Raw genomic sequence first — 14167 nt, forward strand, 5'->3', positions numbered from 1 at the left:
GGTTGCCTGTGGGTGCTCTGGAGCTGCTGAATAGGGACCAGAGTTTGCAGCAGGGCCCAAAGATAATGAAACAAATTTAACTCACTCAAAACTCATTCATTTCGATGACATTAAAATGGGGCCCAATGGTTTAAGTCTTCCCAATATTTAGTTGGAGGAAATTTCTGCTCATTCAATACTGTACTAGATGTCAGACAAGCACAGTGACAAACTAAAGGCATTCAAGACAGGTGGTGGTGAGGTAGAGCTGGGTGTCGTCAATGTACTTGTGAAACCTGGCGCGCTTTTGGATGATGTCGCAGAGGGGTCACTGTGATAAATAAGAGATGTGGGGTCGGGGGTTTGGGGGAAAGAATGGATCCTTGGGGGGCATCAGAGGGCTAATACTTCCAACAGTGTGAAAATTGTAAGACTTCTGCCTAATGGAGCAGCAATAGCATTCTTAATCTTGAGCTGAAACAAAATTGAATGAAAAGATAAAAGTTCTCCATTGAATTATGCCAACCGTTCCCCTTAGGGTTTGATGTATCTGTGGAGGATAAGCTGATGTTCAGTATTCATGGCATTGTAATTTGTTGAAACCTCCAACCAATGTCCTGCTATATGACACCATTTCTCTGCACCGAAAATGAATGTTCAAATGCCCAAAGATAATATCGTCAGTTTATGCAAGTTGAAATGGCTGCAGGTTGGTACACAAGTAGAATTTATGAAGAAATCTAGTTTTTGGATATTTGTGAGGATTAACTCTTGGAATCAGATTTCATGTCATTTCCAAAATGAGTTTTTTGAGCTTCCATAATACAATTTTCAATTATTAATGTACTATAAAGGCTCCAGCTTGAATAATGCAACCAATTTTGTTATAGGCGTTCAAAATGTATAAAGCTGATGCTGCAATATATTATATGCATGGATCTATATTTTACACAGAATGCCATGGTCTCGTTTAAAGAGTTGTGCGGTCTGACCCCTGCGGCAAACATGAAGCAGTGCATTCTGACGTTGTCGTCATGGTTATTGAACAGCGACAACACGGTGTTGGTGACACTGAACATCAGCGAACAGTATCCTTCCATGGAGGCGCAGGGTCCAGTTCCAGATCTGCTCAGGAAGGTTCTTGCAGCCTATGATACAGTGAGTCCATTCTTTCAGTCCTGCCTTTGTTCATTCTGATCTGAGAATGAATAATGTTCATCCAGTTTCTAAAGGATACAATTCCACAGCACATATCTGCACACACTTCCACTGAATTAGCAATCATTGTTCAGAGGTACAATGGGAGAAACAGAAGAGTCCACACTGCAGCAGTGGGGACTGTTCTTCTGATGTCAAGGTGAAGACACATTGGGTGAAATTTTAACTCTTTCTAAAGCCACCCACTTGCATGGAGTTAAAAATTGCACCCATTGCTGAGGTTAAGAAAGAGGTACCTTGTGTTTTACTGACCTATACCTGACTTGAGATTACACCATGCCTGACTATAGAGTTGAAAGGTCTTTAATTCCTCAGCTCTGACTATTCTTATACTGGCAAGCATTAAAATTAAACAAAAATAACTTATGAAGTAAAAGCTCTAGGGTATGCAGGGCTGGTTAGATGTTTAACTAAAATAACAAAACAATCATGCATTCGCCATATTTGAAGTTGATAGGTTAATTAACAATTATATACCAACCCACAATATTTTGTTTTCAGAGTATAAAATATAATTAAAAGTTATTCCAACATAAAGCCAGAATGACTGGTAAGTGAGCCCCCAAATCAGTCACTGGGAATCATTGCACAGCATGCGAGTACATTCAGAAATCCCCAGTAAAATGTAGCGATTGATGCACAGAAACCTCCCGAGACTCCGGATAATTAAGTACAGCACAGCTGATTGCTTTTGTGCAAAGACTCAATTTTATGGGACACTTTTCAAGAATATATAAAATGAACAACTTGGGTTTTAAGCTTTGGGGTAGCAACAATTGGCATTTAAAAGTTCTGTCACCGAGGGAGATAAATTGGGTTTTATATTCAATATAACACACACACAAATAACTGTACCAACACATTGACAAGGAGAGAACAGTATGGAAAGCATTGATTTCCAACCCAAAGCGCAATGTGAAAATATTCATTGACTTAGACTTATTTTAATGTGTTTTAGGTATTCACCCAACAGATTCACTGGCGCTCTGTTAGCAGGGTGACCATACAATTCTTACTTCCATCTCAATGGAATTTAATCTTTTCAGAGACAGCACGTTGCTTTAATTAATAGGAAATGCAAAGAATTCTCAACATTTCTAATTGTTCCTGTGTTGTTTAGGCCTCCTGGAGTGTTTGTAGGAAGTTAGTTCAGGCTGAACAGAAGGATGACGCAGAGAAAAAGAACCAGGAACTGAAACCCATAAGTTCACTTAACTATGACCAAACACATCACCTTGACCCTTGGACGTGCAAAACATGCACAGTCAAACTAATTAACTCAATGTGCCAAACTGAACATTAAAATCAAAATGTATAATGGCTTCTTCAAATGTGAAAGGAAAATTGTGAGCAAGTATTTTTTTTTAAACAAAACACAATTTTGGATTTAAGAAAAAAAAGTGTCCTTCATGTGAAAGAATTATGAGCAACATTGCTAACCTCTCACCATTTCTGTTGATTTTTCTTAGAATATATTTATTTTATTTTATGTACACAAACAAAACATTCCATTTACAAACTTGCGGTCCACTGATGACACTGTGCTAGCTGCAGAATAAGAAGAGGCCCTACAAAATATTGTAGATCAGGTAAAATCTAGAAGTTTAGAATATGGATTGAGAAGAACACCAAAAAAGACAAAAACAATGGTGGTCAGAAGGAATACAATGGAAGAAACTAGAGTAAAGATTGAAGTGAATTGTGTCACACTGGAATAAGTGGGTAAGTTTGTCTATTTAGGACAAATGATAACAGAAGATGGTCAATGTGATGCAGAAGTTAGAAGAAGGATAGAGATGGTTTTTGTGAAGATAAAGGATGTGTCAGTAACGAGAAAGCTCAAGTTTGTAAAAAGGAAAAACAATCATAAGATGCTACATTCTATCCACTTTCCTGTATGCTTCAGAAACTCGGTCAATAAATAAGTATCTGGAGAAGAAAATAGAGGCCTTTGAACTGTGGATGCTTAGAATGATGCTACAAATTCTATCTATGGACAAAGGAAGAGTTACTTGAAATAGCAAGAGCAAAAAGATCTCCTGGAGTAGCTATAAGCAGCAGTCGAGATAGTAATTCTGATTATTTAAAAGTGATATGGTGTTACAAGGTTAAAGAATAGTAAATCAAAAGGCTACAAGTGAAATGAAAGAGCGTGATATCATAGAGTTCAGGGAAATGAGACCTTTTCTTCTTCTTATGGATATGATACTGCAGAAGTTTGCTACTGGGATTGTATCCAGCTTCAACTGTAAAATGCAGTTGCTGTACAATTCAAGCTGACTTGTAGAGACTGTATTTGGATCTAAATGGCATCTAGTTTCTTGCTGTATTACTTCAATAAAATAATTTCCCTGGGACTCCACTAATGGTTCAGCTGCAGGTTAAGTGAGTGAGTGGCTGACTTAAGATGCTGTTAGAACCATAGAACCATAGAACACTACAGCACAGAAAACAGGCCATTCGACCCTTCTAGTCCATGCCGAAATATTATTCCGCTAGTCCCATTGACCTGCACCTAGTCCATAACCCTCCAGACCTCTCCCATCCATGTATCTATCTAATTTATTCTTAAAACTTAAGAGTGAGCCCACATTTACCACGTCAGATGGTAGCTCGTTCCACACTCTCACCACTCTCTGAGTGAAGAAGTTCCCCCTAATGTTCCCCCTAAACCTTTCCCCTTTCACCCTAAAGCCATGTCCTCTTGTGTTTATTTCTCCTAATCTAAGTGGAAAGAGCCTACTCGCATTTACTCTGTCTATACCCCTCACAATTTTGTAAACTTCTATCAAATCTCTGCTCATTCTTCTATGCTCCAAGGAATAAAGTCCTAACCTGTTTATTCTTTCAATGTAACTCAACTCCTTAAGACCCGGCAACATCCTAGTAAATCTTCTCTGCACTCTCTCAATCTTACTGATATCCTTCCTGTAGTTAGGCGACCAGAACTGCACACAATACTCCAAAGTTGGCCCCACCAATGTCTTATACAACCTCACCATAACATCCCAACTCCTATACTCAATACTTTGATTTATGAAGGCCAGTATGCCAAAAGCTTTCTTTACAACCTTGTCTACCTGTGACACCGCTTTCAGGGAATTATGTATCTGAACTCCCAGATCCCTTTGTTCCTCCGCACTCCTCAGTGCCCTACCATTTACTGTGTATGTCCTACCTTGGTTTGACCTTCCAAAATGTAACAGCTCACACTTTTCCGCATTAAATTCCATCTGCCATTTTCTGGCCCATTTTTCCAGTTGGTCCAGATCTCTCTGCAAGCTTTGAAAGCCTTCCTCGCTGTCCACAACGCCTCCAATCTTAGTGTCATCAGCAAACTTGCTGATCCAATTCACCACATTATCATCCAAATCATTGATATAGACAACAAACAACAATGGTCCCAGTACAGATCCCTGAAGCACACCACTAGTCACAGACCTCCAGTCTGAGAAGCAATCATCCACTGTTAGCCGTAGATCACACTGTAAAGCTACTAGTCTCAGATTGGTCATGTTCCAAAGTTGCTGCATCGATCCCAGTATTTTCAAAGCCATGTCTTCACAGCCAGACTCATATCAAGATGTTTGTCTTGTTTGTACACTTGCTGCTGCTTACTCTCTATATTTTTAAAAAATGTGGCAAAGCTCTATAGTGGCATGTCCCTAACTTCATGTGTGCATTGCCCATGTCCCTAACTTCATGTGTGTATTGCCCATGTCACTAACTTCATGCCAAGCCTTCAGCAGCCCCTCTTCACACTTTGTGAGTTTTGCATTGTGTTCCTGGGCCACTGGGCAATATTTTGATATTCCACATTGTGTCTCCGCAGTGTCTTTGGGAAAAGCGTTGCAGGTAAATGATGCATTCTTTTGGGGAAAAAAAAAAGAAAAACTGAGATTGATAGGTAATTAAAATGTTACTTTTCTCCAAAGATTGTAAATAGTAATTATTAGTCTGGCTTTTTATGGATAAACACCGCCCCCCACCCCCAGCCACATCTATTGTGTCAGAAAGTCTTTGGTCCCAGGTGCCTAGCAGGGGTGGACTGGGAGTTATTTCCTTCTGCTTGTGAACATGGAGCCGTAAACATAGAACCTGTCAGGTTTTCAACCAGAAAAATGAATCTTTGGCAAAGTGCAGGGTTAAAGCAGGTCATATTTGGTGGCAATTTTGCTTAAGCCATTCAAGAGCACCCACTAAAGTGGGAGAGCATATTCAATATTTTTACATTATTACATGGATGTAAGTTTGAAATTAAATGATTACAAATGTTCTGCATGTTCACTTGTTAATTGAAATAATTCAAAGATTCATATCCGACCTTGTTTTACAATGTGAATTTTGAGTCCACGTAAAGGAGTGGAGGAGATTGAGACCATTCCTGTACTATTATAAAGGTAGATCTTAGTCATGCAGAGGCTTTGAAGGGCATAGGATCTAAGTGAGCGACTGATGCCATTAAACCTGTTAAGACATCTGTGACAGAGAATTTATTACTGGGAATTTAGAGAGAGAATTCCAGATCATACAACCAAGGCAGCTGAAAGTATCATTGTCAATTGTGGAGGAAAGACAGAGGGGATGTGCAAGAGGCTGGACTTAAAGGATCAGAGGGCTAGAGGGGGCGGTGTTATAGGGACTGGGGGAAATTACAAAGATGAAGACAAGTGAGGCCGTGGAGATATTTAAACACAAGGATCGGAAGTTTAATTTTGAGACATTGGCACCTGGTCTGTCATGAAAAGCAGATTACAGCCCTGAAATGCTTATGGGCATATTGAACATTTTAAGGAAGGTCTGTGTTTTTTTTTAAAGAAATACAAGCAAAGACACTGAGCAAAAGATGGCTGATAATGTAAAGTGACCACTTTCTGGAAAATTCCTACGCGGATTATACTGACAAACCTGTCCTGAGAGAACATGGAATGTTGCACCTGAAAAGGTGTCATGGCCCTTCCTCGAGCAAAGTCATTTGAAAGGGAGATAGGAAAGATACAAGAGACTGATTTAAACGTTTCAGCAGTCACCCAAAAATCCATCTGCTGTCGATTTATATCTCAGAATGTGTAAAATGGTCTGAGTTGAAAAATAAGTGGACACTGGGCACAGACATGCCCATTTCCCGCCCCCCCCATCCCTTCCCCCACCCTCAGCACCTCTCCAGGAACTACACAGGGAAAACACAGGGGAAAATGGGCTAAAAAGCTAGCGGCAAAGCAGTGCAGCGTGCGCTGGCGTGCTGTGTGAGTGACACAGAAACAAGAGGAAAATCAACCAGTCACCCCTGCAGTTTTCAGGTGACGTCTCTCGCTCTCTCTGTTTCTGGAAGTGAATGCAAGGCAAGGCCACGAAAAGTAGTAGAACTGTTGAGAATGCAGATAGAAGAGGAATAAAGAGTTAGAAAATGAGAGAAGAAGAAGAAAGAGAGAGAGAGAGAGAGGAAAGGGAAATAGCGGAAGCTTTCCAAAGAAGAATGCGTGAACTGGAAAGGAAGATAAAGGCAACTGAGGCAGGCAAAAGAATAGCCCTCTTGAAAAGTCAGGAAAAATCACTCGCATCAAAAGAAGCTGAAAAGGCTGGAGGAAACTGGCTGGGATCTGTAGGAACACAGGGAACCCAGAATGGTTCAGAAGCCTTAAAGGGGGCAACAGAGCTTGAAAGGGTTGGAGTGGCTAGGCGAGGGCTACTTGCAATCAAAGATGCAGGGAACACGCAGCCAAAGTCTGCAGAGAGCTGGAGAGTGTTCAGGGGCCCAAGAGGAAGCAGTGGAACCAGTGAGGGTTGGGGTAGTTAAAAACAGCTTCTTGAATTTAAAAAGGCCAAGGTTAGGTCTGTAGAATTACCGAGGGTCCCGAAAAGACCAATGAAATTTAAAACAGGCCAAGAGGATGACCTGGAAATTGAGTTAGTTGGTACACCTTTTACAGAATTAAACAGGGACCAGGGGTGTTCAAAGACAAGTAAGGAGACAGTGAGAGAGGTGCCACACTTGGCTGCAGAGTCACTGGAAGTTAAAAGGGCCAAAGACAGGCCAGCAGAAGTACAAAGAGACAAGGCAAAAATTGAGCAAGTTAAAAGGATCAAAGCTAGACCAGCGGTAATAAAAGGTCAACGAGGAACCCGTAAAGGTTAAAAAGGAGGATAGGAATAGGCCAATGATCTGTTTTGCAGATATGCTTCATGGCAGATTTTAATGGGGACGAGGGGAGTTCCTAAACAGGCAGATAATGAGGGAGATGCCTCAACCTATTGAAGAGCCAAAAGGGAGTATGGCGGGGGCCGAATGTCCACTTGGAGAATGTCCGGGAGACGTGGAACAGGTTAGGGAAATGCGAATTCCCAAGACAACAGAGAAAACTAGTGAACCAATGTTCTGTTTGATGGATGGTTTCATGGCAAATTTAAATGGGGAACAGGGAAATTCCCAAATAGGCCAGAGTGAGGGTAATGCCCCACTTAGCTGAAGAGCCACACGACGCAGCAGCTGAACCTAGCCCAACTCCTGTGAACTAAGGTATCCCCAAAGATACAGGACAGAACAGAGTTGCAAAAAGGTCCCAGACGAAACAATGTTTTTAAAAGTAGCCTGTACCCCTGCGAGATGGGCTGGAGGTCTGGCTAGCACACACCATTTCTTCAACTTTAGAGACAGAACAGGGAAGGTCCCAAGTAGACATGCAGATGGTGAGGGAGACGCCTCACCTAGTTGATGAGCTGCAGGGCAGTGCAGCAGGAGCTGGACAGCCAGCTGAGGGCATTAGTGTCTCACACAAAATGGGACAGGTTGGGAACCAACCCCTCCCCAAGGTTAACAGGTCAGGGAAAGACAGTAACCCTGAACCTCTACCACCCTTGGGGCTACCACATGGTGAGTTCAAGTGCAGTTAGAACCAAATTGAGCCCAGAGCCCAGTCAACTGGCGAATGTCTACCGGGGCAGGCATCTCAGAGGGTAGCCAGGAGGGACAGGAGGCTTCCCCAGTTGAACTTCCAATTGCCAGGTTGGCAGACCCTGGAATCTCGAATGCTCAATCAACAGCCCTGACCCTAGAGCAGTTGGAGGATGTAACCATCCTGCTCAGGAAATTTAAAGGAGGGTACTAGCGGTCCATGACGTGGATGTGGGAGAACCCGACCAATAAATCAAAAGCCCTACCAGCCAGCTCAGGTCAGACAGGAAACCCAGCACATGCTGAACTCTGATGTAGCTGAGCCCCAGAGCAGCTGGAGCTCCCCTCCCCCAGTATCCTGGAGTTGGATCTTGCAGCCTTTTAACCGACTAAAGAAATCACTCACATTGGCTGACACAGGGTTATCGACCAGAGGTGACTATAAGATAAAGTAACTTTGAAACCTTGATACCAAACTAATCCGTAAATGAATGTAACCTTCATGGAAAAGTTTGAAACACCTGATGCAAGATTCGTTTCTCCAAACATACCAGCTAAAAAAATCACCCACGTTGCTGGGAAATCAAACATGATTGTAGACACCCTGTCCAGAACTTAGAGACCCAGTTAAAACTGAAGAGGTAATATTGACCAAGGCCAAGAGAATGAATGTGTGTGTGTTTGTTTGTTTTATACTTTTTTCCTCTTTTGTAATGAAATGAGAATCTCACTTCATTTGTGGTGTGGGGGAAGTGTCATGAAAAGCAGATTACGCCACAAATTACTTACAGGCATATTGAACGTTTTAAGGACAACCTGTGTGTTTTTTTTTTGAAGTAATACAAGCAAAGACACTGAGCAAAAGATAGCTAATAATGTAAAGTGACCACTTTCTGGAAAATTCCTATGTGGATTATATGGATAGACCTGCCCTGAGAGAACATGCAATGTCACACCTGAAAAGGTGTCATGGCCTTCCTCAAGCAGAAACATAGGGAGACAGGAAAGGTACAAAAGACTGACCTTTTGTCTCTGCAACTACAGGAGATTAAAGGCTGATTTACACGTCTCAGCAGTCACCCAAAAATCTGCCTCCTGTTGATTTATATCTCAGACTGTGTAAAATAGTCTGAGATGAAAGAAAAAAATGGACTCTGGGCACAGACATGCTGTTCCCCACCCCCCCACCCCACCACCCCTCCCAATCCCCTCCTGGGAATACACAGGGAGAAATGGGTTCAAAAGCTGGCTACAGAGCAGTGCAGTGTGTGCTGTGCGAGTGACACAGAAGCAAGAAGGAACACCCATTTTGAAATAAAAGCAAAAAACTACTGCGGATGCTGGAAATCCAAAACAAAAACAGAATTACCTCGAAAAACTCAGCAGGGTTCTGTTGAAGGGTCATGTGGACTCGAAACGTCGACTCTTTTCTTCTCCACCGATGCTGCCAGACCTGCTGAGTTTTTCCAGGTAATTCTGTTCCCATTTTGAAATGTCTGTAATGTTCATTGATTGTATTGAAGAACCTCAGGCTGCGACATGATCTATGCGGAAAACTGAAATATGATTGCACTTTTTGTGATGGCTATTTTGAAATGTTTTGTAATGTTCTTTCTGATATTTTATTAATAAAGTTTATTTTTCCAAAAAAAGAGGAATGCCTGTAGTTGCAGGCAAAGTCTCTCCCTCTCTCTCTGATGCTGGAGGCAAGGCTCAGCAGAAGCCACAATGTACGTATTAAAAAGCTGTTTGTCTCACCTTGCTGCTATAACAAAGGAAATTATGAAATGCTTCTAGATTGGATTTTAACAAGTTCACAAGGTTTTTCTGCTCTGGCTAACAAAGTGAGGTCAGGTGCTGATGTTTAATCATTTTATTGCAGTTTAATTTAAACCACAATGCCCTCTGCCTCCTTTGTGCCTTCAATTTGCTAGAAATACATTTGTTTTTACCAGAAGAAATGTTCCATTGAATCTAGTTTCTTTCACATTCAGATTTATGATGTCAGTTATTAATAACATTGTGATCATATGACAATATTCTATTATTGTCATTGAAATGACAATATAAAACTATCATGTGTTAACACTTAGAAGTAACTGTTATGATCTGGTTCCTAACCGCTATCAGCACCCAGTTTAGTCTTATATTACACAAATATATTTTAAATACAATACCTGAATTCCTATCCAAAGTTTGTTTCGATTTTCAAAACAAAATTAAATGTTCAGTGCAAACCTCTCACAATATTCGTAACTTCACAAAAAGACTGTGCGGTAAAGAAATATGCAGTCGGGTACCTAATAGTGGCAACAGCTCTGAAGAAAGGTCATACGGACTCAAAATGTTAACTCTGTTTCTCTCGCCACAGATGCTGCCAGACCTGCTGAGCTTTTCCAGCACTTTTTGTTTTTATACCTTATATGGCGAGTCTATTTAAGCAGTAAAGTTGTTAAATCGTGCATCCTGCTCTGTAAATTATTAATTCTTTGAGTGTTATCAGCAATAACATTATAATGTAACCACCTCCACAACAATGTAATCATGCACCAATGTTCCTAGCCACCCGAGTTTTATAAATTTTACAAATATTTAACACAATTTACTTGTTCAAGTGACCTCTCACTGTAAACTGGTCCTTGGGTCTTTCACTTTTCCAATTTATAACAAACCAAACAGCTAATGCCTGTGCAGGCTGCAGTGACGAGTAGATTAGAACAGGTGGGCCACCACATTCAGCAGTGTGGAAAGGTGATATTTGGGATTACAGGCTTTTGATCCCATTTGCGAGCAGTGTGTGCCTCCCAGTAGCAAAGGCGGAGCTGCTGTGTGATCAATATTGACTCAGTTTGGTTGCCCTCTCTCTCTCCTTCGTCCCTTTCTCCCCTCCCTCCCTACTGCAGCAATCCTATCATTAAACATATGGCATTGACCACCGCCCCACCCCTCCCCCCCACCTCAAAGTAGGTCATTTCTAACGCTGTAAAATCTTCTGAAACGGCAACTCTGTGATAGTGCTAATCGATAATAATATCACGTTTACAGATACTCCATCATTCCTGTGTCGTATTTATGGTCTGGATGGGTGTCTGCATGTGTAATTTATTTGGTTTGTGCATATCTGGTAAATAATAAATGCACCTTTTTATATGGAGGATTTGCAGACTTGCACATATTCAAGATATTGTGCATTTCATTTAAGAGAAAATATCTAGGAAAGATTCAGCAGTAAGAAATATGAGTAAATAGCAAGGTATATGTTCCCATATGCCTGGGTCTGTACACCACTCTAGGTTTAGATCAGCTTGATAGGGATATTAATTTCTTCACCAACATCAATCATGACGAGAGAAAAATTATTGTACTATCTTTAAACAAGTTTTAAAGGAAGCCTCCAAACAATGCACATACTGCTGTAGACACGATATTTGATACAAGCAGTATCGTTCCAGACGAGTATCGCGTTAGAAACCTTTAAATAATTGATTGTTAATCTCCAGTCCAGAGACAGGTCATAAGAAAGTGAAGTGGAAAAGGTTAGATCCAGGTGCCAACGCCATGTCAGCGCCCAGCAACATGTGACAACCAGATCAGGATGGAGAGTTCAATTGAACAGTGGACACAGAAATACCTGGAAAAACTCAGCAGGTCTGGCAGCATCGGCGGAGAAGAGCACAGTTGACATTTCGAGTCCTCATGACCCTTCAACAGAACTAAGTAAAAGTAGGAAAGGGGTGAAATATAAGCTGGTTTAAGGGGGGGGTGGGTTTTGGGACAAGCAGCCAGAGATAGGAGGAGATAACCAAAAGATGTCACAGACAAAGGAACAAAGAGGTGTTGAAGGTGGTGATATTATCTAAAGGAATGTGCTAATTAAGAGTGGAGAGCAGGACAAGCAAGGTACAGATAGCTCAAGTGCGGGTGGGGTGAAATAAGACTAAAAGGGCATAAAAGGTATAGATAAACGATGGGTGGAAATACATTTAAAAATAATGGAAATAGGTGGGAAAAGAAAAATCTATGTAAATTATTGGAAAAAAACAAAAATGAGGGGGAAGAAACGGAAAGGGGTTGGGGATGGAGCAGGGAGTTCAAGATCTAAAATGTTGAACTCAATATTCAGTCCGGAAGGCTGTAAAGTGCCTAGTCGGAAGATAAGGTGCCGTTCCTCCAGTTTGCGTTGAGCTTCACTGGAACAATGCAGCAAGCCACGGACAGACATGTGGGCAAGAGAGCAGGGTGGAGTGTTAAAATGGCAAGCGACAGGGAGGTTTGGGTAATGCTTGCGGACAGACCGAAGGTGTTCTGCAAAGCGGTCACCCAGTCTGCGTTTTGTCTCTCCAATGTAGAGGAAACCGCATTGGGAGCAACGAATGCAGAAGACTAAGTTGAGGGAAGTGCAAGTGAAATGCTGCTTCACTTGAAAGGAGTGTTTGGGCTCTTGGATGGTGAGGAGAGAGGAAGTGAAGGGGCAGTTGTTGCATATTCTGCGTTTGCATGGGGAGGTGCCGTAGGAGGGGGTTGAGGAGTAGGGGGTGATGGAGGAGTGGACCAGGGTGTCACGGAGGGAACGATCCCTATGGAATGCCGCCGGGGTGGGTGAAGGGAAGATGTGGTGGCATCATGCTGGAGTTGGTGGAAATGGCGGAGGATGATCCGTTGAATGTGGAGGCTGGTGGGGTGATAAGTGAGGACAAGGGGGACCCTATCATGTTTCTGGGAGGGAGGAGAAGGCGTGAGGGCAGATGCGCGGGAGATGGGCCAGACACGGTTGAGGACCCTGTTAACTACCGTGGGTGGAAAACCTCGGTTAAGGAAGAAGGAGGACATGTCAGAGGAACTGTTTTTGAAGGTAGCATCGTCAGAACAGATGTGACGGAGGCAAAGGAACTGAGAGAATGGGATGGAGTCCTTACAGGAAGCGGGGTGTGAGGAGCTGTAGTCGAGGTAGCTGTGGGAGTTGGTAGGCTTGTAATGGATATTGGTGGACAGTCTATCACCAGAAATTGAGACAGAGAGGTCAAGGAAGGGAAGGAAAGTGTCAGAGATGGACCATGTGAAAATGATGGAGGGGTGGAGATTGGAAGCAAAATTAATAAATTTTTCCAGGTCCCGACGAGAGCATGAAGCAGCACCGAAGTAATCATCGATGTACCGGAGAAAGAGTTGTGGGAGGGGGCCGGAGTAGGACTGGAACAAGGAATGTTCCACATACCCCATAAAGAGACAGGCATAACTGGGGCATCAATTGAACAGCAGCATCAGCCCTGCTTTGTGCTGCTAGCCAGACCTGTACAAAGTGTGAGGGCGGGTCAACGTATCACTGAGTAGCTCAATTTCGGGGCCCCGTGCCACTGTATGGTTTGTTTCACCGCCACTGGTATAATGAATGGGTAAAGATGGGTATGATAGGTATAATGGGTTAAGATGGGTGTAATGGGTAAGTTGGAATTCATACAGGATGAGTTGAAGGCAGCAGTTTTAAATCAGATGAAGTTTATGGAAGGTGAGGGAATGGGAAGCCAACCATGGGAGCATTAAAGTAACCAAATCTGGAAGTCTCCAACCTATGTAGATATAATAATAAACACATGATTTGTGTAAGGAAGAAAGGCGATTATGATGTAACAATTACAAGGAATCAAAATGTGTCCTGGGGATCTTGGATAATTAATTATATCCTGGAATCCTTAAGGACAAGAGGGTAGAATAGTAAAGGCTCTGGTTAATAATTTTGGGAGTTGCATACGCAGAGGAGCTGGAGGACAGCAATTATTATTCTGATATTCAGAAAATAAGTGAGATGTCAATTAGAGAGCAGTCAGCCTAACATTTGTAATGGTGAACAAACTCCAGAGTGTTGTGCTATCCATGCATATCTAAGGAGCACAAAGGCAATAAGGTACAATCTGTATAGATTCAGCACAGGTTGTGTTTCATCCATCCATTGGAATTCTTTGGACTGGTAACAAAAGTGACGGATGAGATATCACTCGCTGGCATGGCGTACTTGGATTTACAGAGGACATTTGATCAGTTTCCACATACAAAACTTAGTTGAGGCTCATGGAACTAGAG

General features: G+C 42.1%; 1 protein-coding gene across 4 annotated transcripts in view; it reads left to right on the forward strand.

Moving 5' to 3' along the window:
* Positions 1–14167, forward strand: part of LOC144667787 (inactive phospholipase C-like protein 2) — a 218258-nt gene that overhangs the window by 154185 nt on the left and 49906 nt on the right. For all 4 annotated transcript variants that reach the window (XR_013573375.1, XM_078529238.1, XM_078529239.1 and 1 more), the window contains exon 3: positions 934–1137. Coding sequence is in view for 3 of the 4 variants with exons in the window: in XM_078529238.1 (XP_078385364.1) it covers positions 934–1137 (204 nt within the window). In the remaining variant the exon portion in view is untranslated. The remainder of the gene's footprint in view (positions 1–933; positions 1138–14167) is intronic.

The sequence above is a fragment of the Cetorhinus maximus genome, chromosome 25 (assembly GCF_964194155.1).
Source record: "Cetorhinus maximus chromosome 25, sCetMax3.hap1.1, whole genome shotgun sequence".
In the NCBI taxonomy this organism is placed as follows: domain Eukaryota; kingdom Metazoa; phylum Chordata; class Chondrichthyes; order Lamniformes; family Cetorhinidae; genus Cetorhinus; species Cetorhinus maximus.